Source organism: Crocodylus porosus, unplaced genomic scaffold (assembly GCF_001723895.1).
Source record: "Crocodylus porosus isolate Cpor-Errol unplaced genomic scaffold, CroPor_comp1, whole genome shotgun sequence".
NCBI lineage: Eukaryota > Metazoa > Chordata > Crocodylia > Crocodylidae > Crocodylus > Crocodylus porosus.
The window spans coordinates 32,967,613-32,993,185 of record NW_017728951.1 but is presented as its reverse complement, the minus strand read 5'-3'; the positions used below and the strand labels follow the sequence as shown (position 1 = coordinate 32,993,185).

The window sequence follows — 25,573 nt, the reverse complement described above, 5'->3', positions numbered from 1 at the left end:
GGTGTGTGTGGTGAGGGCAGAGGTGGGTGTGGAAGGATGTGGTTGTTGGGTATGTGGTTGGGTGGGGGTAGGTATGGCAGGAGATGTAGGAGTGTGGGTGGGGGCTGTGAGTGTGTTTGTGATTATGGTGATGGTGGGGTCATGGGACTGTGTGTGGGGACTGTGGGAGAGCATGGGTGTGTGGGGAGTTATGGTGGGAGTGAGTGTGGAGAGGGCTGTGGGAGAGTATGGGGGTATGTGTGTATGGTGGGGTGGGGAGTGTGGGAGTATGTGTGTGTATGGTGGGGTGGGGAGGGTAGCAGTGTGTTGAGTTATGGTGGGGGTGGAAGTGTGTGGGGGAATGGTGGGGAGAAGGGGGGTCGTCCTTGGAGTCCCTGGAGTGTGCAAGTCCCTGGAGAGGCATATAGTAGCAGTGAGCAGGGTCAGCCCTGCCCACCCCCATAGTGCACAGCTCCCCATGCTCCCAACTCAGTCCCAGGACACATGTGATGGGAGTATGCAGGGGCAGCTCCCCTGGCCCCATAACATGTAGCTCTGTGCACTCCCACTCTCATCCCTGGTCACACGTGGTGGCAGGCAGCGTATGGGCTGAGCCCCATCTGGCCCCATAGTGCACAGCTCCCCATGCTCCCAACTCAGTCCCAGGACACATGTGATGGGAGTATGCAGGGGCAGCTCCCCTGGCCCCATAACATGTAGCTCTGTGCACTCCCACTCTCATCCCTGGTCACACGTGGTGGCAGGCAGCGTATGGGCTGAGCCCCATCTGGCCCCGTAGTGCACAGCTCCTGCTCTCCCACCCAAGTCCTTAGGTGCATGTAGTAGCAGCAAGCAGGACCAGCCTGACCCAGCCCCACAGTCCACAGCTACTGCACTCCTGCAACATGCGAGGCCAGCCTAGCCCGGCCCCATAACTCATGGCTCCCCACAGTCCCGGCCCCTTTTCCTCCAGCAGCAGTCCCAGACCCTGGCCTCGTGGGGCCCTTAGCTAAATTCCTGCTCTCCATGCAGGGAGGCTGGAAACAGCCACAGAGTGACCAGGCAAAAGCCTGTGCCAGGCTGAGGCTTCTTGTCTCTACTGCCCCTGGCTTGGGGCTGGCGGTGGTCACATCAGGCTGGGGTGGGAGGGGTTGGTTACTTAGCAACCAGAGCTGCACCTTCTGCAAGGATGTGCTGGTTTGCAGAGGGGCAGCAAGAGCTGGGGTTTACAAAGGGCTCATGGAGGGGCCGTGCAGACTGGATGGCAGGCCAGATATAGCCATGTTTTGCCCACCCCTCTCTTAAACCCTGGATTATCCACACAGTGGCCGTGTCTACACAAGACATTGACTGAGCAGTAGCTTATTACAACTGTGCAGTAGTGTTCCATGGCACAAAGTGTGATGCGAAGCTACTGCACGGTAGTAATGAGCTAGTGCACAGCCAACGTCACTTAAAAGCCATTCGGTGATGCAACTGCACAATAACTCTGGTTACTGCACAGTCATTCAGTACTTGTGTAGGTAAATACTAAACAACTGCGCAGTCAGCATCTCATGTAGATGCAGCCATTAACACCTGAAACTTAGTTTTAAGCTCACTTTTGGCAGTTTAATGTTATGCCACTAGAAGGCAGGCTTATTGCTGATCCATGTTACCCAGATTGTGTTCCATTAATGTGTGGCCACTGCACACAGATGAACCACCCAAGTTTTAGACCTCCAATATCTCAGGATGCAGTGTCCCATCCCCTCTCCTTCCCTCCTGTTCTCTGTGGATAAACTACTAAATGACTTTATCAGTATTAGGTTCTCCTTTTTAATGTACTGGTATATAAGCTCCTCTTACTTTATAGCTTTATTCAAATGGAATCTTGCATTTGTACAATCACTTCTCTTCTCCACCCCCCAGTCAAGTAGATGTATTTGTAGGACCCATATTTAATAAACAGTGTTGCAATTTTTGCTTACAAGGCTGAAGCGATCAGAACTAAACATCCTTTATTGTTGAGATGACCAATAAATGTTATCACTATATTTGTTTTTGCTGTGTTAATTGTGGACCTATGCACAACATTTTTATAGTTTCATGATCTGATTTATCACCATATTTTTACTTGATTATGTTAATTCTAGGAGTAGGAATAATGCTTTGATAATGGTTGGCCCTATTTTATTCTTATATTTGCATTTCTGTTATTTTTGTTTAAATTTATATTATGGTTGTATGTCTGTTATGTTGTTTTCAGGAGTATGGTTTTCAGCCCAGAATCCTTCATAATAAATTGGATTGAATTCAATTGAATTGATGTATTTGTAGCATTTAATCCTACTGGAACATCTATACAAAACATAATACATTGGCACCAGGTATCAGTGAGCTCTTGAAATGTCAGGGGACCTTAATTTTGCTTTTTATTATGCAGGATTCATGTAATAGTTATTCTGAAAGGAAAGCAGTTTGAGAATTTGTTACATACTTATCCTTTGTATCTTATCACACATTGGTATAGACATTTACGAAAGTGACAGGTGTTTCGTACAGCATTTTTTGCAACTATCTTGATTTGAAAACTGGATAGCTGAAATGAAGAATACACAGTGAAAATCTGGACAGAAAATAGAAATGGGAGCCCTGATTAACATGAGACATTCCCCTGCCTATATTACCCATGGATCCCAGTTTTGTCAGAGTTCTCTGAACAAGCTCAGCCCTGCATAAAATAGAGTGAGGGAGAGGAAGCAGTGGTGCCATTCCACCCAGTAGTTCAGTGGCAGGGCACTAACTTGGCCAGAGCCAAAGGTGAATATTTAAACACAGACCTATTGGATAAAAGAAGGGGCAGAGGTGGAACTGTTCGTGTGTGTGTGTGTGTGTGTGTGTGTGTGCAAGAAAAAAACAACGTGGTTCCAAGTGCCCATCTCCTTGAGAGGGTTTGTGCCTCCATTTGGCTCACTGTTAGGCAGCGATATTTATTTTAACCTGTGAGAGCCAAATCCAATGTTTTTTCTCAACCTGTCCTACTGTTCACTTTAGGTAGCCCTCTCTTCACCCTGCTGGCTTCCAAAAGGCTCTAGGTACCTGACTTTTGTTTGGCAGCTTGAGTCCCTACACAACACCGGAGATAGTTAGATACTTCAGAATGGGGTCCACAAGAGCCTCTGTATTCAGTGTGCAAAAAATGACAACTAGCAAATGGAAAATGCTGGAGCCACCAGCATGTCCTACACTGAGTCTCTTCCAAAAAGGTGCATTTCCGCCTGTTCCATAAGCACAACTTCTCTCCTATAGACTTTTTTCTCCAAAAACTAAGCACAGATTTTTTTCTTCTTCTAACCCAGCGTGAGTGGAGGGGCCATCACCACCTCTACACATTAGAATAGTGGTTTGAAAACTCACCTGGGACCTAGGAGAGTAACAGTCAGTTCTCTCCTCTGTCTCAAAAGGTCTAAACTCACTTCTTCCAGCTGTTGGAAGACTGCCCTCGTGCTAGTCAATGGAATAGTCCAGGAAAGAGCACTCTTCATCTTGTTTGCTTCACTTTGCAAAAAAAGAATTCAAGCTTCGTTGGGCTGGAGAGTAGATACCAGCAGGATTATGACTCTAGTCTGGCAGTTGTGACATTCCCCTCAAAAAGGGACTCAAGTCTCGGTCCTGTTCCTGCAACTGTTTCAGTACTTTACATTAAACAGGCATGGCTAGAATATGAAGACACTAGAGTACGGGGGCTGGAAACTAGGAAGCTTCTTACTAAACTGAGTTCCCGGAAACTTGAATTTGTTTATATGACATGTCATAGCTTCAACAGGAGAGTGGTGTGTAGTCTGGCCACTGGTTGGTTGGTAGTTAATGCAATCACTGAGGGGTAGAAGATGTGTGTATGAATCCCCTCAGACACAGGAGAAATTGGAACATGGAAACACACATACCAAATGACTGAGCTTATCTATACAATGAAGAAAAGGGGTGCCTTACCTAGTCCATGAAGGTTTTGAGGGAAAAGTGACCTCTATTCTGATCTAAAAGAGATGTAGGTTCAGGCAGTGAGCTCTGCATCTGTGGACCCAAAGAGAGGGGTGTCTCCATATAATTTTGAGTACTTTTGCTGCTTAATTCCCAGAAGAATTTCTCACACTCCAGCATCTCCTCATTGATTCTCTCTAGGTAGCTCCCAACTCAGCTTGCTGGTTTCTATGGATCCCAATATGTGAGCCTGGCTGGGTAAGTTAGATCTATCATCACTCATCATTCTGACATTCATGTCCCCACAAATCAGCTTCTGTGGTGCCTTTTGCAGTCTTGGAGATCTGTGAGGCATCACATTCATCACTGCATTGTCTCCCTTGGTCGGAGCTCTAGTCTCCTCTATGTCTTTCTCTGGTTCAGACAGTTTGTTCGTTCTCTTGTCATAGTATCATAGCGCTTAGGGTTGGAAGGGACTTAAACAAATCATCAGGTCCTACCCCATGCCCCAGGCAGGAACGGTTGCTGGGGTCATATCACCCCAGCCAAATATCTGTCCAGCCTCCTCCTGAAGACCCCCAAGGTAGGAGAGAGTACCACCTCACTTGGAAGCCCATTCCAGAGCCTGGCAGCCCTAACTGTAAAGTAATGTCTCCTGATGTCCAGCCTGAACCTCCTCTCTAACAATTTGTGGCCATTATTCCTAGTAACCCCGGGTCCTTCCTCCATGTGCTGTGAGTGTTACCCATTCCTTCTGTAAATATTTCCTTCTATTGTCTCCATTACATAAGATCTACCACCTACCTCATGAGTGACAACTGCCACCTGCATCCAAATTTTACCATTCTGCAAGTGTACCTGGCTTGGGGTAGCAAGGGTTCTAGTCCTAGTCAGAGATAAAGAAAGGAAGATTAACATCTCACCTGTCAGTAACTACTCCAAAGTATTGGTAGGTTCTTGTTGGAAAAGGAAAATGTAGAAGATTATTCAAAACAAAGTGGTAGAAACCATGGTTATGGAGAAGTGAATGCACTGAGTACATGCTAAACTAAACACAGAGGAAAAAATAGATATTGAGATTTAGTTACTGTTTATTTAACACTCAGTGATTTGTATAGCTCTCTTAATTAACAGTTTCTTTAACAAGTTCAGTAAGCTTGCCAATTCATAGAATTAAATTTCAATTGAAGAAATCCCCAGAAAACCACATTTCCAGAACAGGTTTGTCTAACTTGTTAATGCCCTGAGGATCAGATCCTAGCACAACACATCTTTAAACAGAATGTGCTAAAGTCACTTGTGATGGCTTCCTCCTCTCCCTCCACACACACCATTTCTGCTGCTCCTGCATCAATGAGACTTCTGGATGTAATTTTTAAAAAATTAAGTTGCCACCCCTTGTGATATAGAGTCAGTTTAAAAGAGCTGTGTATGCTGGATCTTAAAATGATAGGACCCAACGACAGGCTTATGCAGAAGGTATTAGCCTTGGACAGAAGAAACTCAGGTTCTGTTCCTTGCTCCGTCATATCTTTCTCCTATCACTGTAAGCAGACTTTTAATATGTTTGTCTACCACAGTTCCCAGTGGTAAATTGAGCCTAATAATAATACTTAAGAGTGCTGTGTAGATAGATCCATCAAGGTTTCTGAGATGCCATTGGGTAGGTACTACAGGAAAACCTAATTAAATGAATCCCTACAATAGTTTAAAAATCCTATTTCAAATGCCAGTTGAGGAGGCTCAGAATGGTGTGGTCTATGAGCATATGGAGCATAAGAAATAAAACAAGCTTCAGTTTACTTTGTGCCTATCAGTCAGGAAATCTGAACGAAATGCTAAGGCACCCGAAACTGCTGAAAGTGTGTGTTTTGTGCAAAATTTGTAACATGGACTGAAATACCATAACAATTAAATTATAAGCACCAATGCTAGTCTCTGGAAATTATAATTTTTAAGAGCTCCTCCCAAGCCAGCTGTTAAATCATGGCACAATTGTTATTCATATGCCATAAAAATGTCCAGAAAGAGGAAGGATTGTTACCAATAGTGGCAGAGAAGATTAAAAGCAGAGTAGATTTCACCATACAGACTAACCAAAGTATGTGTATGTAGAGACAGACAGACAGAGAGACAGACAGACGAGAGACAGAGAGGGACTTTGAATTTAAGACATACACCCAATAATTACATCCTAGACACGGAAAATTATAAATTTGTTATAATTTTCCATGTCTAGAATGTAATTATTGTGAGGTCATCTTAAATTTGCCATCCCTCCCAACTGCAGCAGAAAAAAAGCCACAGAGCAGGGCTTGAAATGGTATGATTTGACCTCCTGGGGCTTGTTTGCTTCTTGTTGGCAATGGATGATCTGTTTTGGTCTTGTTTTTTTTCTTAAAAAGCATTTGTACTCAGAGGATCAGGAAAAGGATTTGCTGTGATCAATTTGGATTTTTTTTTTTATGCATGTGTCATTATAGCATATTTTCATCCTACCAATACTCATAGGCAGTACAGCTGTGTGAAATACCATTGTTTCATTCAAATGTCTGTTTCACTATTTTGAAGGGACAGTGCTTCATTTCATTGTTTCCTGGTATTTTGAAGCATTGTCCCATTTTGTTTCATTGAAACTTTCACTGTTTCAACTCGTTTCAATGTTTTCCCCATAGGCTATAATGCAGAATCATGAAAATACCTAAACTGTTTTCATTTGTTGCCTGATTTGGATGCAAATTATAGGGATCTTAGCCCCTTCTGAAGTCATGCAGTCTGCCAAGTTTCAAGTAGATAGGTGCAGAGGTTTCTCAGAAACTGCACCTGAAATCTTGAAAGCAAAATTTCCCCACATCCTCATGTCATCTGGCACCCATATCCAGTGACTTGCACCCCCAGGAGGGCTGCAGGGCTGTGCTGAACTCCCCCTGGGGGTGTGGGCCCCCAAATCTGTGCTGAATGACAGGAAGCTTCCACTGCCGCATGGGACCGGTGCTGGGCACATCCCACACTCAGCACCAGGGAAAACTGATGCTGCCACTGGCCCTAGGCAGCAGCGGCAGCCTCCTGTCATTCAGGCACAGATCCAGGGGCCCACATGCCCTGCAAGGCTGCAGGGTTGTGCCAGACTCCTCCTGGGGCTGTGGGTCCCCAATCTGTGCCCCAGATGAGAGGAGGCTTCTCTGTCACCTGGTAAGCAGGTAGTGTCAGGGCTACGCTCCTGCCAGGCTGAGCTACATGGGGCTGCAGAGCCACTCGGAAGACAGCCCTGGCTCTCTGCCTCCCACCTGGCTTCTTCAAAATGTTTCAAAACATTGAGTATGCTCATTTCATTTTGGAGCTGTTTCGATGCTTTTTGTTTCGTTTCGATTTCACTGTTTTGAGCTCCAAACACGTCGAAGCAGCTTCCAGACAAAACACTTGACAAAATTTTGCACAGCCCTACTTTCTACCAATCTTCCTCAAGCTTCCTGTTTGCAAAATGGGAATAATAAATTGTCTGCCTCATGGGGAATATAGCATTTGTGAAGCATTTTGCAGATGAATAGACCTACCTAAATGTTAAATGCTACTAAGGCATATTGAAAGGTTTATTTCGGCTTTCCAAGTACGTATTATTTTTTACATCAAGTCCACATTGTTGTAGGAGTTGAACTAAAAAAAACAAACCAAAAAAACCCCAAACAACTTAATTTGACAAGCGTCTGTAATATACAAATACTCAGCAACCTGCACTAACTAAACAGTTCAGTATCTGGTCTTAAAGGAAGTACCTTATGTGTAATCAGCACCATACCTTTAGGTAAGCTTTGGTGCTCATCTGTAAGTGAAGTACTTGGCTCCACTTTCAGTCCTCCTCTGTAATGTTTTTATTTTCTTATTTTGTGTTGACATCAGTGGTTTTTTCAGTGGGTTTATAACACTAAATAAAATTAACTGTGATCATCTACAGGACTGCTCTCTTAAATATGTCCTCTTGATTTAACATCATGTGGAAATTTTATTATTATTGCTGTTGTTGTTATTTTATCACTAAGTCAAGGAATTTAATGAATAATGGATGCATATTCACTGAAATGCTTTGCTTGTACTTCCCATACCCTATTACTATCAGCAGTTTAAGACTAATAAATATAGAAACATAAATTGATCTGTTGGTGGCTCTGATTTAGGGCCAGTCTAAAATCAGGATGGCTAGGTTTGCCTATCATATATTCCTTAGTTTTTGTCTTGTGTCACATCCTCCATTCTGCTCTCCAAGAATGGCAGCTTTAATTCCCACTTTTTGTTTTCCTACTCCCACCACATTTTTCAAGACTTTCTCTGAAGTGAATATCAGACAAACCAAGCACATGATATAAATGTTTCTGGTCTGATCCTCAGACACATAGAAGCCCAATGGGATCTTTGCCATTGACTTCAATAGGATAGGATAGAGCCTTTGATTTAGAATTAACTTACAGGTTCACCTTCTCTGCATTGATGAGCACTAGTAAATGGGCCATAATGCAATCCAAAAACCTTTTAGATGGAAAATGTATTTTAGTTTATCCATGTGGAAGTCAGTCCCTCCACCTCCCATGCCTTCTCTACAGATAGATGGTGTCACAGGGCAGGGACCCAGGAGCTGCCGTGATCTCCCCTGGAGCCCCCTACAGTGCCAAGTTGTCCATCAAGCACCCTCGTTCTCACCCGCCACGTCTTTGATGGTTCAAGTATTCTAAGGGAGGCTGCCTTTATCTGTCCCCTTGGACACGGTGTTCTTACTGTTCCTGGTCCCTGCTCTATGTGAATAGATTTTGGTGCACCCAGCCCTAGGGCTCTGCATGGCTCCTACCACCCCTAATACCATGCCCCAAGCCTTTCAGGTGTCCTGGACATTGTCAAGTCCAATCCCTATGGCCCACGCCCTTGCAGACGTCCTCCGGGCCCACCTCTACTCGCTCGCCCCCTCCAGGGCTTCTCTCTGCTCGCACCCTCTCTGGGCTTCTCCGTACGTTCTCCTGCCCTCTCCGAGGCTCACCCTCTCCGGGCCTTCTCTCAGTGCCCGCACTCACGCTCGCACTGGGGCCTTGCTCACGCTCATGCCCGCACTGGGGCCTCGCTCAATAGGGCTCAGGCAGCCTCGGCCTTACCTGGCCCTCGGACCCCCCTTTCTGGGTCCTACGCCCCACTGGGGCTTCCCACAACTGGGGCTCAGGAAGCCTTGGCTTTACCTGGCCGCCTGGACCCATTTTCTGGGTCCTACGCCCACTGGGCTCCTCCTGATGCCCACACTGGGGCCGGGGTCGGGACACCCCAAAACACAGCACCCTCTCCAGCACCAGGAACCCCCTCCCCCCCACTACTGGGGAGCTCCTATGAGGCCTCCTCCAACCCCTACAGCCTCACCTGGTCCTCCGGTTTAACAAACAACAAAACAATATCATAAGCTAACCGGCTACAACTCAAGAACTAAGCCACCTGGCTAAACATAAACTCTAAACCATCGAGGAGTTTCTCCTCCCAAAAATCCCTACCAGGGCTTCCTCCACCCAGTCTCCTCCCAACGGAAGCTGCTCAGGCCACCGGGCTTCTTTCCTCTGCCCACTTCCACAGAGCTCCTACTTCCTCAGCAGCCAGAGGGGGAACTGACCTTCTCGCCTCAGCCTGGCTGTTTATAAAGACCAGGCTCTGCCCCCTTTCAGTCAGCTGACCAGACTGGTTGCCCTGGCAACCCACACCTGTGCTGCCATTGTGACTGGCAGCTGAGCCCATATTACTGTTGTCAGTAGCAGGCACCTTAGATGGGTATGTCAGGAAATGGAGGGATATGAAAGAATTCTGCTTTTCTACAGCAATCTTCCATCATTGTAGGGGCACTTTGCCAACTGTCAATTTGGAAATGCCCATAGTAGCTGTAAGCCTTATTGGTGGCACTGACCTGGTCCTAAGAACTGAGGAGCTATAACCAACTCCTCAAGATCTCTGCTTCTGCACCAAGTCTGGCTCTTTATTGAGTAGTTTGGAAGGATGTGATGTTTGTCTGTTTTACCTTCACTCAAACCAACCAACAAATGAACAAGAAAATGAAAGGTATGAGAATGAAAATTCCCTAAGAACTCCATGTGGAATCAGGCCCCAAAGGTCCATCATTAACCATTAACATTTTCAAGTGAAGAGCTGAAAACATTCTGTATTCATTCCCTCCCATGGCAGCTGGTTTTTAGTTAATTATATTTGGTAAAGTGTTAAAAATTGCATGCTCTGAAATATAACTTTCAAATACACTTTTATTTCCAAATATAATGTGAATCATGACATCTACAGACATTACATTTAAAAAAATGAATATAGATACCATTTTAATTTCATGATAACGTAAATAAAGCAATAAACATTGGGGTAAATTCATTTTTCTGTCAAAATGGAATGAAAATAAGTTAACTCCTTCTAGACACAGCAGAACAGACAGCCACATGTGTACTTGACTGCAACCAATAGATACAATACATGTCTCCAATAAATGTCATATCTTAAAACATCCTGCCTTGCAGTCTTGGTATAGCATAATAGGAACTGCCAAGATAAGTAATTTTTGAATCCCTAACAACCTTGATACCTTCCTATTCAAGGCTAAGATGCCTTCTTTAACATACATTCAATGCTGGTGAACTTTAACCTTCTTGCTATATCCAGTGGTGTCTCTCCATCCTGAAAGATATCAACGAAATGCACCATGACATAATGCTCATGAAAGCAGGCACTTGGCCACAGGCTTCAAAGGAGAAATCAGATAGATTCAAAGTCCTCTGAATGGATTTTATTGTTGGATCCACAGCAAGCACCTACTGGAGTGCCATAATGAATTTGGTCTTATCCTGCTCCCACTGAACTCAGTGAGTCTGGGCCCCTTGAACTCTTACTGAAATACATTGATTGTTCGTCTTGGCTGACATGCAGTGATTGAGAGGAAACAATGTCTAATGAAAGGAAAAATGTTACCAGGACCCTGGCAGGTGGCCTCTTACTCCAGAAATGGGCAGTGAGTGCTAGTTTGGGAAGGGGCTTGGCCAAGACTGTTAAATGAACTGATTCAGTGTGTTCCCTGGGCAGCCTGCACTGACATAGCAATGCCTTATTTGGGGCTTAAACTGTTCTACCCCAGAGAAGGCCATGGGGCAAATATATTTTGTCCTCCACAACAAGAAAATCGGTTCCTAGGCAACAGTGTACTCTGCAGTCTCCTCCGCTTACTCTCCTGTTTATGGAAGGTCAGCAGGGAACCAGTCATAGCTACTATCAGCTTCTTCTGCTTACCTGGTTCTTTATTGAAAGGTCTGCATGGGCTTCGAGTAGTAGGGGAACAATTGACTGATTTTTCATTTCACAGGCATAGTGAAGGGCAGTGCTACCAGACTGAAAGGAAACAGAATCCACATATGTGTTTCTTGTAACATTCTCTACATGGAACAATAGACCTACATTAGGGGTCTAAAACACATGGGTGGTTCTAGGATTTTGAAATGAAGGATGCAGATGGTGTGACACATCATCACATATAACACAACACACATTTTTTCCAGTTAAAGAGAAACTAGAAGCTTTAATAATATGCTGGGGTCTAGTACTATATGATGCAGTCTAAGATCAAAGTGAAAATAAATATAACTTCTTTACAATGTGCACTAATTTTCTAGATTATATTTTAAGTTTAAAAAACACAACAAACTAGGCAAAAGTGGTTAAAATAGTCCAAAGATATAGTGGCATTAGTCCTGTAATTATTATAGTTAAATGTACTTATTCAGTGTGGGTATCTAGAGTGCACCCAATACTTCACTGTCAGTCATTTCTACTTCTGAGTTAATATTAATTCACCTGAGTTAATATTTCTAGCTTAAACAATCTGCAGGACTGTGGAACTGAAGAGACACATTACCAGGAATGACTAGCAAACAGCAAAATTAGCAGAGGAAAGGATAGTTTAATTAGTGGAACATGGAGACCCTTAAAATGAGAATGGATTGTTAATACCTGTAGAGTGGAGAGATGGTAGCAGGAATCAGGGAGTAGATAATAAGCCATGAAGTTAATTGACTCTCTTAGCACTGCCTGGATAGAAAGCCTCTGCCCCTCCCAAACAGTTGGTTTTAAAGTTTGGGTGGCACAGGAATCAAAGATGGGGGCAGGGGGAGGGGCGCAACTGCACCACTGCAGCCCCCTTGGATCTGCCCCTGGTCAAACATAATCCCTAGGCTGGATCTGGCCCATGGAGCCACTCCATCCAGCCCATCAAGCAATAGGTGGACCAGGGATTTTGGAATGTAGCTAATAATGGGCCTGGTCTGCTACAGCATCCAGAGTCCTATGGCCCTGGTGGACCTGCAAATCAGCAACAGGGGGTGAGTGAAGGCTGTACCAAGATAGACCATGCTTGCCCTGCAGCTGCTTGGCTTGCCACCACATGCACTCCCATCACTATGGCAAGTGGTAGCCTGGCCTGCAGCCCTTTGCCCCACTGCCATGTTGGTGGTGACTGCCAATGACAAAATTATGCAGACAGGCACTTGGGAAACAGGGGCTGTGGTGACTTACAGTCGCAGCCATGTCTCCAGTGTGAACATGCAGCTGCTTAGTGGTAGCCCTTTCTTCTATGCCCCTCCCTCAAGTTGGTGCCTAGGGTTGTTGTCCTAGTTAAGCCACTAGTAGTTGCTGCCACCAGTACCTCATGCCCCAGACTATATCTGGTCTGTAAGGAACCCTGTGGTACAGATCTGGCCAGGGACACAGTGTGAGTTTGACACCCCTGACCTATGCACTCATCTCTGGCTTTACCAGTCCAACCCTTAATGGTACTATGGGCAGGAAGCTATTTTATGTACATCTTGGGAGGGGGAAAAAAGATACTTAAATATGAGTGATGTAGGGAAAAAGGTACTTACTGGGAAGGAAAGACAAGACTGTTCAGATTGTTTGTTGGTCTAACCCACAAAATATAAACCTACATCCCCAGGCTGCACTCCTCACTGTTATGCAGAACTTGCTTAAGACACAGCAGTAAATTTTTTAAAAGCACCTCACCATATTTAACACTCCAGAGCAAGAGGTGTATATCAAAAAAGTCTGGTGGTTATTGAAGCAAGAAAAATAATCCTAGGAAAGACTGTTAACACACTGAAGGACAGGAGAAGAATTCAGAAGGAAAGCCGGCTAGAGATAGCCGAATTAAACTCAGTGTGGACAAATGAACATGCCACATCTACTGAAGAGTAATCAAAAGCACAAATACATAATAGAAGATAACTGACTGCATGGCAGTATTACTGAGAATCATCTCATGGGTTCTGGATCACAGACTCAACATGAACCAGCAATGTGACACAGTTGCAAAAAAGCAAATGCAATTTGGGTTGCATCACCGGAACAAGAAGTGTTAGTTCCGTTCTGCTTGGTGCTGGTTTGGCCTCATCTAGAGTACTGTGTGTAGTTCTGGGCTCTTCTTTTTAATAAGGATGTGAAGTTGGAGAGAAAGCAGAGACTGATGACATAAAAGGAGATGGATTGAAAGACAAGCCATACATGGAAAGATTGAGATAACTAGGTATGTTTAGATTGCAGAAAAGGAGATTAAGGGGAAGGTGGGGAGGATATCAGCTTTCACATATTTGAAAGGCTGCCATAAAAAGGAGGAGGACAATTCCTTTCTCTTCCGACAGAGAGAAGGATTTAAAGTAAGCACTTCAAATTGCAGCAAAGTAGAACAACAGATTAAGTTCAATATAAATTGAACAAATTAACAAATTAAGTTGAAAAACAGATGAGATGAACTGACAATGGGGAAAATCATTTTCTGTACATTACCAGATTTCAATCAGAGACAATACTCAGTTACTTTGCCAGACAAGTTAGATATGTCAAAACAACATTTCACTGGTTCATCTTATATGATAAATATGACTTTATTTCTAGCAGCTTCTGAAGCTTCACTATCCTAATCTAAGTAAATCAAAGTCACATACACCACATTAATGACCTCTATATTTGTATAAAATCACTTACATAATCTGTAGCATTAACATCTATGCCAGCTTTGAGTAACATCTTGATTAGGTTTTCATTCTGCTTGCTCTTTGACACCTGTTTAACACACGAAGAACAATTCAACACTGGTTGGAAAGTTACTTCATGTAAGACTCTGCTAGCTAGATCTGAGCTGGCTCAGATAGTTCTATTCCGAGGAAGAAAAGGGCCTTCTTCATGCAGTTAATGGTGCACCTTTGCTATCTTAACCTTGCATCAGTTATACTCAGAGAAAAATCAAAAGGGCCTTATTCATGTTCATATTTTTTACGCAGTCTTTACTTTGAAAATAGCAACCCATATTAGTTTTGTTTATGTTCATAGCCTTGAACCAGAAGAAGAATGTCCCACCTGAAATAAGATGGTTGTATTTGTTATATTTATAGTTGGAAAGGTTAGTATACAGGCTTGTTTCTCCTTTTAAGCTGTTCTTACCATGAGGAGATATCCAATGAGTAAAACAGGCATTAGGATGATGATGAGCAGGTAGTCAAGGAAATTAAATCGTTTTTTCACAGCATAATGTAAGCAAGTACGCTCTTTCTAAAGAGAAAAGAAACCTTTTTTCAGGATCAGGTACAAAGTCGTTCCTTTTTTATTCCATTTCCATATATTTCCTTACTGGTCATCTGTTTGGAACATTTTCCTTCTATTCATATTGAAACAAAGATTCATGCAGTTTGCTTAATTCAGAATGAAATATATTTAGTTGCCCAAAGCCATGGTAACAGGTCTTCATGCGAGTGGAGCATGATGAGGGGAACCCTTTTTTGACTTGCGGTTCAGATAAACTGGGATTCAGTGTACTTTCCATGTAGTGATTGTTCTAGTCTGGGGCCAGGATAGTAATAATAGTCCCTACAGCACCATTTTTAATGTGTTAGAGCCTTTGGATCTTTGTCATTAGACTCTTTTGGTCATTTCTACAACCTAATCATTCACTGTTCTGTATGCTAGGTAAGTGTAGCAAAGCCTCTAGCTGAATAGTAAGTAGGTGCTGAAATTAGCACCTCTGGATCCCCAAAGTATTAATACCTTGAGGGTATATCTATGCCTCCTCCTGAGTGAAACTGGGCACACCCTGCTCACTTATGTCCCCTTCATGAGCACCCAGGCCAATAGGTTTGCAGAATATACAACTTAGTGCAGCCCTCAGCACACAATGTGTGAAAGCCTGAGTCCAGTTCTTCTATAAATACTTATGGCCAGGGTGATCATGGCAGGGGTATTGAGTCTGAAGCTCTGATCCACGAGTGGTATGCCCCATCTTGCTTACAAGGGGGCGTAGACAGAATCTAAAGGACAGATCTATCAGCTTGGAGGCTACAGCAGACTCTTGCATGTCTTTCATGGTCCCACCATCAGAGTACAAACTGCATTCATGTATTTTACACTATGCTGGTGTAATACTTCTGGTGGGTGAAATAACCCACTTCCGCAAATGCTCAGTCAGCAGCTCCATATGTTCAGCTGTATCCCTGGACTCCCACAGATCTCTAGGCCATGGATGAAATCCATTCTATTCAGGTAGAGTGTCAAAGGGAAAGCCTTCTCCACAACCCAGGTCAGGCTACAAGGCTGTTATGTGACTTTCAGTTGCAGTGATGGGACCTCTTGCTTGTAACCACAGTTAACAATAGTTGTGGTACCTGCAGTAGTGACTAGGGATCATACAACAAGTGTTAAATCATGTAAAATGCCCAAACTGCATGCCCTAAAACTTCTTTTTAAAGGGTAAGGGCAGACATAGGATGGGAAGAATGGATACTATTAACCAATAAACAATGCAATGGCAGTAAATGCCATGTTAAATTCCACTCCTTGCTGGGAAGGAGACAGTTTGGAGGGTATGAGCTAAACTGGAGTAGATAAAAACAAGAAAGAATAAAGAGAAGGGGCAGGGAGAAGGGATAGATAAAGGGCAAATGTGGAGTGAAGCTGAGGTGAAAGGACTGTAAAGGAGGGGGCAGGAAGGGTTGGAGCAAACAGCCAAGGACCAGAGAGCAGAGAAAGTCTAATCAAAGCTAGGAAATTATCTGATATCCTCAGTGTTCCAGCTCTTTCTACCAATTGGAAGTTTTGGGTCCTCACTGTGATTTCTTTCCCCAAGGTTACATGACTATGGGGTAGGCGGAGATGGCATAACCTCCTAGTGGAAGGTCTTTCCACAGTTCTGGGTTCAGAGCCCTTATTGGACTCTCTGTTACTCTCTCCCTCCACCAGTGAAGCAATTTCAATTTTAACTGTTTCTGTAAGTGCTCCTACCAGCCTGACTGTCTTGCTGATTCCTAACAATTCAGGAAAAGTTCTTAATTTGCAATTTCCTGCCTCTGGCAGGGGGGCTAGACTCAATGATCTCATGAGGTCCCTTCCAGCCCCTAATGTCTATGAAATCTATGAATACTGCAAGGGATTCTCCTTTTCAAAGTTAATTCAATGTAAACTGTAGATCTTTATAGCAAAATGCAGAATGGTGGAGTCAAATGAATGGGCTCCATACATCTCAGGCACATCTGACATTGGCCAGAGACGCACACTTGGAAATGAAAAAATAAAATGGTAAATATATTTCTAGGAGTGCACAGTACACAGTGAAATAGCATGTGAGACACTTAAATATAGTACTGAGGAAAGTATAAGGTAGGAAGCAAACATGGAGTTGCCAGCAATTAGACAATGACACAGGTGGCCTAGGGCAGTTGTGGAGGCTGGATGGGATGGTACAGGCAGGGCCATCCCTAGGGGGCCTTGAATCATGGTGACCGCCCCAGGCCCCATGCTTTGGGAGGCCCCATGGAGCCGGGCCACACTGCCACTGGCTTCACATGCGGTTGCTCGGCACCCTCTCCCCCCTCCGCTGATGAATATGCTGCCTCCAGCCACTCAGCACCCCTCCCTGCCCCAGCCCCAAATCCACCTCCGGCTTCTTTGCATCCAGGGTCAGGGTCCCATACAGGCTGATTTGCCCCCAGGCCCTGCACCCTGCTCAGGTTGCCTCTGGGTACAGGAACAACAAATCCTGAATTTGGGGGGGGGGGGGTTTAGATCAGGGGTCAGCAACCCCCAGCACGCAAGGCCATTTTGCTTTGTATGCCCAGGCTCTAAGCAGCTGCTGCCAGCCACAGAGTCCAGGCTGCTCCCAGCAGGTGGCTGGGAGGCTGCAAGCAGACCGGGCTCCCTGCAGCCGGGAGGCTGCAAACAGCTGCTCTGGGCTCCAGCATGTTGGCACTCCAGCGCCTTCCAAGGTAGACATTGTTTTTTTCAGCACGCCGGCCAAAAAAACTTTGCTTACCCTGGTCTAGGCAATCCTTAAAATCCCTTGCTTACCCCTGTGAATCTATATTTTGACCCCTGCTAGAACCAGAGCTGTAAAGAAGCAAAATCTTCCAACCTTTGTGTTAGTTTTTGAACTTCACTCTAGTTGGTTACCTTCTCCATTACCTTTGCCTCCTGGGAAATCAACCACAGCTACTGCAGAAGAAAGGAGAGCAGAAAATACCCAGCAGCACAAGGTGGCTGCATTTTTTTCTTGTGTAAAAGGGGTTAATCTGCCCCACTGTGACGCAGGAACATCTGAGAAGTGTTGGAAGTTGGCCAAATGGGTGTAAGATGTCTTAGACCTTTCCTCCTTCAGGCTTGGGAGGGTACAGTGAAGAACATATAAAGAAAGCTTCAGGAATATATAAAAATTCAGACCTGGATGAGTGCAGAGCTGCTGTGTGGCTGGGTAGGCACAGTTGATCAACATTAATTGATATCAGGTGTGACCTTTCTCAATATAAATTGACAATGCTAATTGTCAGGTATATGGTGGGGTAGGACAGGGCAGGGTGCAGTGGGTGGGGACATTCAAAATGAAGCCAAAAACTTTAATTTACTTTAATTACCTCATGATTTTACGGCGAATTTCATTGGGTGTTTTGGAAGTGATGTGCACATGTGTTGAACCTTTGACTTTGGCAATATTGCTAACATTTTCCACCCTACATATTGGTCCCAAAGTTCATCATTATGAAGGAAATAGCACAAGGCTGTTTTTTAAAAAAAAACATTTTTGTTACTTACCTTATTTTTGAGGTTGATGTCAGCATTTCTTTTCAAAAGATAACTGACTATTCTATTGTGTCCCTGTTTGCAGGCACAGATTAGGGGTGTGTCTCCACCAAAGCTGTCCTGAATGTTCAAATAATTGCTATCCTCTTCCAACAGCAGTTGAACTTCGTTGAAGTCATTATTATAAGCTGCCTGGCAAATGGGCTAGGGAAAAGAAGGAAGGACAAATTAATGAAATACATACATGATGTGACCAATTTTTGCAAGGAATCAAGACCTTCCCCTGAGATAAGGCAAGTTCCTTTTAAAGCAGATGGGAAACAAGCGCACTAGTATCTCCTGTGAAGTACGCAGCATCTGGCAGGATCAGCCCCTGTGAAAAGTAATGAAGGCTAAGATATAACTGATAAACAAGTGAGTCTAGCACAGATATGGAGATATCTCTATGCAGGGGCAACACATAGGGGGTGCACCTGGGTACACATGTACCTTCTGCGCGTGGCAGTGCACCCCCTGCAAAAAGGCACCACTAACACTGTTAGCAACGCCTGCAGGTGGTCGCCGCTCACCACCCTGCTGCTGGCACCTCCGGTGTTGTCTGTGGGCAGTCCATGATCGCCCCTGACCACCACTGGGTGGTTGCTCACCACCACCCCGTCTCCGTCCCGCTTCCGACAGTGCCGGCAGAGTCTGAGGGAGCTCCCCATTCACCACTGCTGGGATCCCGCTGCTGCCACACTCCCACCACCACCGGCGCAGCCGTGCCCCTCCGGCCACCAGGAGCACACGCCGTTCATGCCTCTATGTTACCGTAGCTAGAATTGAACTTAGGATTAAAAAAAGAGAGAAAGTGTCCAGACCAGTTCCTATAAAGACTGTTTGTTCCTATAAAGACCAGAGTCAAGACTCTGAGGGCTACAATGGGAGCTGGATTTGTTTACTAATGTAGATGTGCACGTCAGTATCAGAGCACAGCTTAAAAGAATATGAAATTCACATGGACTTTGGAAAATGAATACTGTTAACTCTTCCAGAAGAAGGAAGAAAATATTAAAAGATAAATACTAAAAATAGAGTATGTGTGTTTATACGTACATCTATGCAAGAATATTTGTCATGATGCCCTCTTTGGGGGGGGTATACTGAAGAATACTAAGCATCTTTTATAGGATTATTTACATGTATAACATCCATGAGATCAGGCCAAGTTAGGTAAAATGGCTTGTCTCTTCTTACTTGTCATCTATTACTCATAACACTAGGGTAGTAATTGTCTATATATCTAAAAGGGAGAAACTAAAGAAGGAAAAAGATAAAGTACAAAAGTGCAGTAGTACAATATACAACCACCGCTGCAGCCTGCCTAGTCCCTGCTGCCATCCAGGCTGCAGACCTTCAGTGTTACATTTCTGTGTTAGTAGGGAGTCAAGGGCTGGTACAGCAATCTAACTTGATGATGCCTTGGGCTAAACAGTAATTCAGATGAGATGGATGCTGCAATTATAGTTAAATTCCACCAGGTGGTGGTAGGAGATGCATCACAGTGCAACTATATACATTCCCTGTTACCTTCAGATGGATCGGAAGAGGAAAGCATTAGGTTTGGCAGTACTGTAATAAACTTTGGTACTTCTTGTTCCTATTTCTTCCCAGAGGATGATGCTGTACGCAGAACTGAAAGCTATTAGTGCAGTTCAGCAGCTTGAATTCCTTCTTCTTGGTAGCTTTACTTTTGTTAGGTTAGGTATTTGTTTCTATATTTTTACCTAAGAAACCAATAACAGACCATTTCAGCCATGCAAAGAGCCTACTGACTTCATTGAAGCAAACTGCAGAGCACTATGAGTTCATTTCTGAACTAAGCACTCAGGACCATAAAAGGACTTGAAGAAGTACTTAATTACAGATACAGGGTATTTGCTGAACAAGAAGGTACCATTTTTACACAGTCCATTTTCTGAACACAACCACAGTTGAAGTTAAAATTGAGTGAATATTTTAAGGATAACCTAAAAAGACAGCATTTGTGGGAAGAAGAGGAAATGGTGATCAAAGTGATAAAGAATACAATTTCCTGCAAGAATAAATTGGGCTTAATTTTTTTGATCACAAGAGTCATCTGGAATGCTGATATTTGCACCTGCATCTCAGTTCCTGCATGGCTGTGGGACTGAACGTTTTTATTTCCTCTTCGTAGCCCACAGATTTCTGTCTCTGCAACAACTAGAGTTGGTAGAAGCTAGTGAGGAGTTGGATGCCCTTGACACATCTTGTGCTTAAGATATGATTAATTGGTGCAAGGGGAGCCTAGGATCCTAATCCTGGGCTCCTCCTACACTGGCAATATGGCATAATAGGATCTGATGCTAGATCCCACAATCATGCCTCCTGCTATGCACAAGTGACATAGTAGGAAGCATGATTGTTGGGATCGTGCATTAGATCCCATCATGCTTTCTTTTTAACATCTATCAGTGACCTGCTGATAGTTGTGATGCTCATTTCCAGCTATCCATTTTGCAGGTAGAAAGTGAAATTAAGGAGAACCATGCAGGCAAGTCATCTTCTGGGAAGCCGTCATTTTTGATTTTCCAGATAGAAAATGAAAATTTGAGGGGAAAATTTAAATATTCCCTTGGAAAAAAAAATTATTTTTAAAATGGGCTTTTTACCATCAAAGAGGATTCAAATGAGAATTCCTTAGTCCCAAATACTAAAAAATTATGTGCTGACAGATGTGTGTGAGGCGGTGGGAGGGGGAGAACTCAGTTTACCCGAAGCAGCAGCACATTACTTAGACCTGGCTCTGCAGCACCTGTATAGATCAAGTATTTCAGTGTGTGTGTGTGTGTGGGGGGGGTGCTTTTATCTAATAGCTGATTCAACCCTAGACATGTGGTATGGAACCTAATGCTGAGAGGTGTCTGTGTGTGCACATGTCCAATTTCGCTGGGACAGGCAGGCAGAACAGTGTCCACTTAGGCCTTTTTGGAGCTAATCAGTAGGTCAGCTGGTAATGTCCCTCCATTCCTTCCTTGAAAAAAAGCTGTTTAAGAAGAGCTTGAACTAATAAGAGAGGCTTTTGTTTTGTTCATGGGCTGATAAACACTGTTATCAGCTCCCTTGCCTGTCAGGTTTGCTGCAGACAGTATGAAGAAACAGGGAGAGGGAGACTGAAAAGCTCAGTATCATCAACAGATGCATGCACTGCACCGGCAGTGCTAGCTGGGGGCTGGGGTCTAGCAACACTCCTGCCCCTTGAGCAGCGAGCAGGGAAAAGTCTGGGATGGTGCAGGCAGGGCTGGGGTTTACACCTCTCCCTAGTCAGCATGTCCTGCTGGGGCCTGGCCACACATGCCCTCAGCTCAGCACTGTTGTAGGGAAGGGAAGGTTGCTTTAGTGCCCCCCAGCTTCTAGCCTGAGCCACTGCAGGCATACACCTGCATTTCTTCAGTCCAGGGGAAATGTCTGAACAGTTGCAAACTGGTTCAAACTAGGCAGGTTAGAGTAACCTGCAAAGATTGAAACAATTCAGGCTCAGGCTTTTTGAATGTCTGTCTCTAGCTAGTATGACTAAAGCAAGGAGGGAACAGACTGCATAACAGGAAAGATTGAGAATTGGATTATTGCTGCTGCATAAACTTAGGGTTTATTTTGTTCAGACATTTCTACATTTTGTCCAAGACCTTGTCATTTACAAAAAAGCAGGGACTACTCCACCTAATACAAATAATACTAGAAAGTGATATTCCTTGAGGAGGGGATGTTCCTTTAGCTCTACAATCTAGTCTGCTAGCTCTTCACTTGCAGTGTCTTAAAAAATTACTCAGCAAAAGGCAACGGGCTGATTCTGAGGTCAGTGTTTATGGCATGACTTGTGGGAAAAGTGCTAGTTATATTAAGGTTGCAATTTTTCCTTCATTTATGGAAAATCAGTGCTAATAACAGTTATAGTGCCTTAGGCTGCCTATATACTGCTCATTTGCATTTTATTAGAACATGTCAAAGCAGACTCAATTAATAGAACACTCCGGTATTACCCCACCATCATGTGTATTTAAGTCCCTGGCATGATTTTAAATGGCCGTGGGGCACTTTATCTAAACCTTGTTGAATGGGATCCCACAGCCATTTTTAAATGCGTGGGGGCTTAATACATGTGATGATGAGGTGTTTTAATTAGAACAGCTGTTCAGGACTAATCTAATTAAAATGCTCCCTGCCCCAAAGCACATGTATAGGCAGCCTTTGAGTCATGAACTAAGAAGACACAAAGGCTGTACTGTCTTACATCTGGGAGAGGACTTTCTGCATCAGTGTTTGAAGTGTCCCATTGTGAAGAAATTTTCTGTATTGCTGCTCTTGGGATAGATAATAATGAAGAAGGACCTGTCAGATCAGCAACCCATATTGGTTTTCTGACTACAGTCACTTTTACTTGGTGGTTCAATTAATGTCACTTTGGAGTTCTTGTGTTCTTCAAGACTAAGTCATAAATTAATCTCCATCTGTCTGTGGGAGAAAGGATTGGGCTCAAGCTCTTTCCACCCAAACAACTGAACCATTACCAACATCTCAATGCATTTTGATTCTTAAGGCCTGAGTTGGATTTGATCTGACTCTCTGTAGTTACTGGGCTCTCTCACTACCATTTTTTCTAAAATAACCATCATCTTTTTTTACCAGTTAAAACAGAAACAATCTAAACATTAGAGATAATTAATTGGGCCTCATATCTGTAAATCATGTTATTTTGGATGATTTGGATTTGGTAGATTATTAAAAAAACTAGAAAAGATTTAACCAACCTTTCAATGTATAAAGAAAAGTTAATGTAGCCAAATGAAATTATGTAGATCAGAGTTCTGTGTATGCACATACGGAATTTTAACTAACTATTTTCTTTTATGGGACTGGATCATGTAGATTATTTGATGGCCTCTTACTATCTAGCAGAAAAATGCTCATCTCTGTTCTATCTATGCAATTCCAGTTGAAGTTCATGGGAGCAACTGGATATGTGCATGCCTGCAGGCAAGTAATAGTAAATGGAGTAGTAAATAAAAGGCCTGAATGTTAAGCACACTCTAGTGTACTCCAGGAACCCAAAATGGCCTATAGACAATATAAAAGAGTTAGGGAAAAGTAAGATTTAGGTAAGATAGTTCCTTTAAACTCCTTTTCCTCTTATACTGCTTCCTAAAGTAAAAACTATTTGTAGCTTAGAGTAATATTCACCACTGGTCACAGATTCCCACAGGAAAAAGCTGTTGTTGCTCAAACTCCATTGGATCCTCTGGGTAAGCACAGCTGATACAGAAGACACTGCAGCTCAAGGTCCAGTCTACCAGTGAGAGAAGTATGGAATTCTGCCCCAGGAAAGGTAAGGGCACAAGGCATGATAGACAATTGGTGCACTTAGACATGCAAGAGGGGACAGAGGTGCAGGTAGTTCTGTAATATGGTACACACCACAAAGAACTAGTCACTTTTCTTTCAAAATTGTAAGGAAGGGATTTGTAAAAATTTCCAACAAATAGTACATCTCTGCTCTTGTAAAGTGGTTTCTCTTCACAAAGCATACATCTTAGCCCATGCCAGGAACTTTTTCTTGCATTAATTTATGCCCAGAAATCACAGTGAAGTTGAGATGATATTAATAAAAGAGAAGAAAATCAATGTTGAAAAGGGGAAAAAAAGACAAAGGAAATTCATCAAGCCATGTTTGCTTGATGTTTTCAGTGTCCAAAAAATCTGTCAGTATCCAAAGTGTCCAGCAGTTATAACTTGTTACTGCAATTAAAGCTAATACAGTTATGTAGCCATACATTTTGAAGAAAATTACTTCCTCAAAAAAAATGGGTAAAATGGTCACTGAAAGGTAAAATATCTAAAAAGTATGCAAAACTAGGGACAAAATTATCTTATCGCCTTAACATGGGCTACTGGTGCCACCTTAGTCAGGAAGGGGCATATGGCCCCCCTGCGACCAGTCGTGCTGACTGGTGTGGGAGAGGGGTTCCCCCGCAGTTGACCTCGCTACTTCTGGGAGCAGCTGCAGTGATCCAGCTGCTTCTAGGAGTGGCTGCAGTGATGGGCTGGCACTTGCAGGGGGGGCATTTGCGCTTCCATCTACTCCCCCTGCCCATCGCCTAAATGGCGAGCATGGCCAGTCAGGGACCAGCACTCTCAGGGGGTGCACATGCACCCCCGTGAACCCCCTACATATCACCACTGCACTTTAACTAAATATCTTAAGACATTATGCCACTTTGTTTACATAAAGTACTCTGTGAGGTTTAGACAGGCATCAACAATTCCTTTTACAATGGAATGCAGTTTAACCAGATAATTAGATCACGAGCATATGGAACTCAATTACATATAATGATTAAATCAAATATTAATTTTATTTATTATAGCCCTCTAATTAAAAATGAAACCTTATTGGTTTTCAGTGTTCGAATATAATTTTTTAAAAGAATTATACACACACACGTTGATACATCCTAAAGACAAAACACCAGTGTGTTACAATCATAGCATAGGGAGCGAAGGAGAGATTCTGATTTTCCTCTTTAATAATACAGACTATTTGGATGCATGTTTAATGCAATGTTCTTGCTAAAATCTAGGCACGCATTTTCCAGGCTGGACTCTAGGAAGATGCATGGAGTTAGGATTGAAAAGAAAAATCACCTTGCTGATAAAAATATTGGCCTTGAGGGCCAGATTTGTTCATTAATGCAGTAGTTTTTACTAACTTTGTTTCAACCAAGCTGAAGTACACCTTTCCAATATCTAACATGCTTCTACCCAAAGCTAGTTTACACCTTGCTTCTAAACCCCTTCACACCTTTCTCACTGAAGTCGCTAGAACTCATATATAAACATTCTATTAATTGTTACAAATGGTATCTTTGGCCACAAGCTGAATGTTTTACTTCTAGTGAAGTAGAGTTTTCAGTTAAAACAAAATCCTGTTAAATAAATCCGAATACCAATTTTTCTGTATCATCTACAGCTTCATATACTATGAAAAAAATGGTCACATACCTCTGAATAAAGTATTCCCATGACTGTTATTTGCAGCTTGACTACAGCCTTTTTGTGCTCACCTGATTGACAGGTTCACTTGACTTTGAATTGCTCCTGAGTTTGTTTAAATTAAAGTAATATTTAATCTCAAAAGTCCCTTAACTGAGCGATATGGATGATACCCAAGCTTTCCAAAAATACATTTGTTTTCTGGGGTTTCCTAATCTGAGAGTATGAAAAAATGTTTCCAAAAGGCCCAACCCACTGAGGTAAATGTGAGAGTGTCAGTTTACAAGGCTGTCAGAAGTAGAACAAGTTACAACAGAGGGAAGTTTTCCTTAGCTGTTTTTTGCAATGTCAATTCCAGGTTGCCCAAAAGGAAGATGTCAAAATAGCCACAATGAGAGTACGTTTTCACAAAAAAGTGTATTTAAAAAATTGAAAAATAGGAATTAGATTTCAAAACAAGAAATTATAG

At 43.2% G+C, this 25,573-nt stretch overlaps 1 protein-coding gene across 1 annotated transcript; it reads right to left on the bottom strand.

Annotated features, from left to right (window-relative positions):
- Nucleotides 1-10,236: 10,236 nt before the first annotated feature.
- On the bottom strand, nt 10,237-25,322 carry ANKRD22 (ankyrin repeat domain 22). The gene is made up of 6 exons (XM_019556320.1): nt 25,114-25,322; nt 18,070-18,261; nt 14,440-14,547; nt 13,984-14,061; nt 11,242-11,340; nt 10,237-10,635 (listed from the first exon to the last, which is right to left on the bottom strand). Exons 1-6 carry the CDS (start codon nt 25,132-25,134, stop codon nt 10,558-10,560), a joined length of 576 nt encoding a protein of 191 aa, XP_019411865.1. The 5' UTR covers nt 25,135-25,322; the 3' UTR covers nt 10,237-10,557.
- Nucleotides 25,323-25,573: the final 251 nt, after the last annotated feature.

Coding starts and splice junctions, on each gene's coding strand:
- ANKRD22 (XM_019556320.1), bottom strand. CDS start 25,134: ATGGGAATACTTTATTCAGAG. Junction 14,062..14,439: donor TCATTGGATATCTCCTCATG/GTAAGAACAGCT, acceptor TGTGTTAAACAG/GTGTCAAAGAGCAAGCAGAA. Junction 10,636..11,241: donor ACCTTTCAATAAAGAACCAG/GTAAGCAGAAGA, acceptor GATATCTTTCAG/GATGGAGAGACACCACTGGA.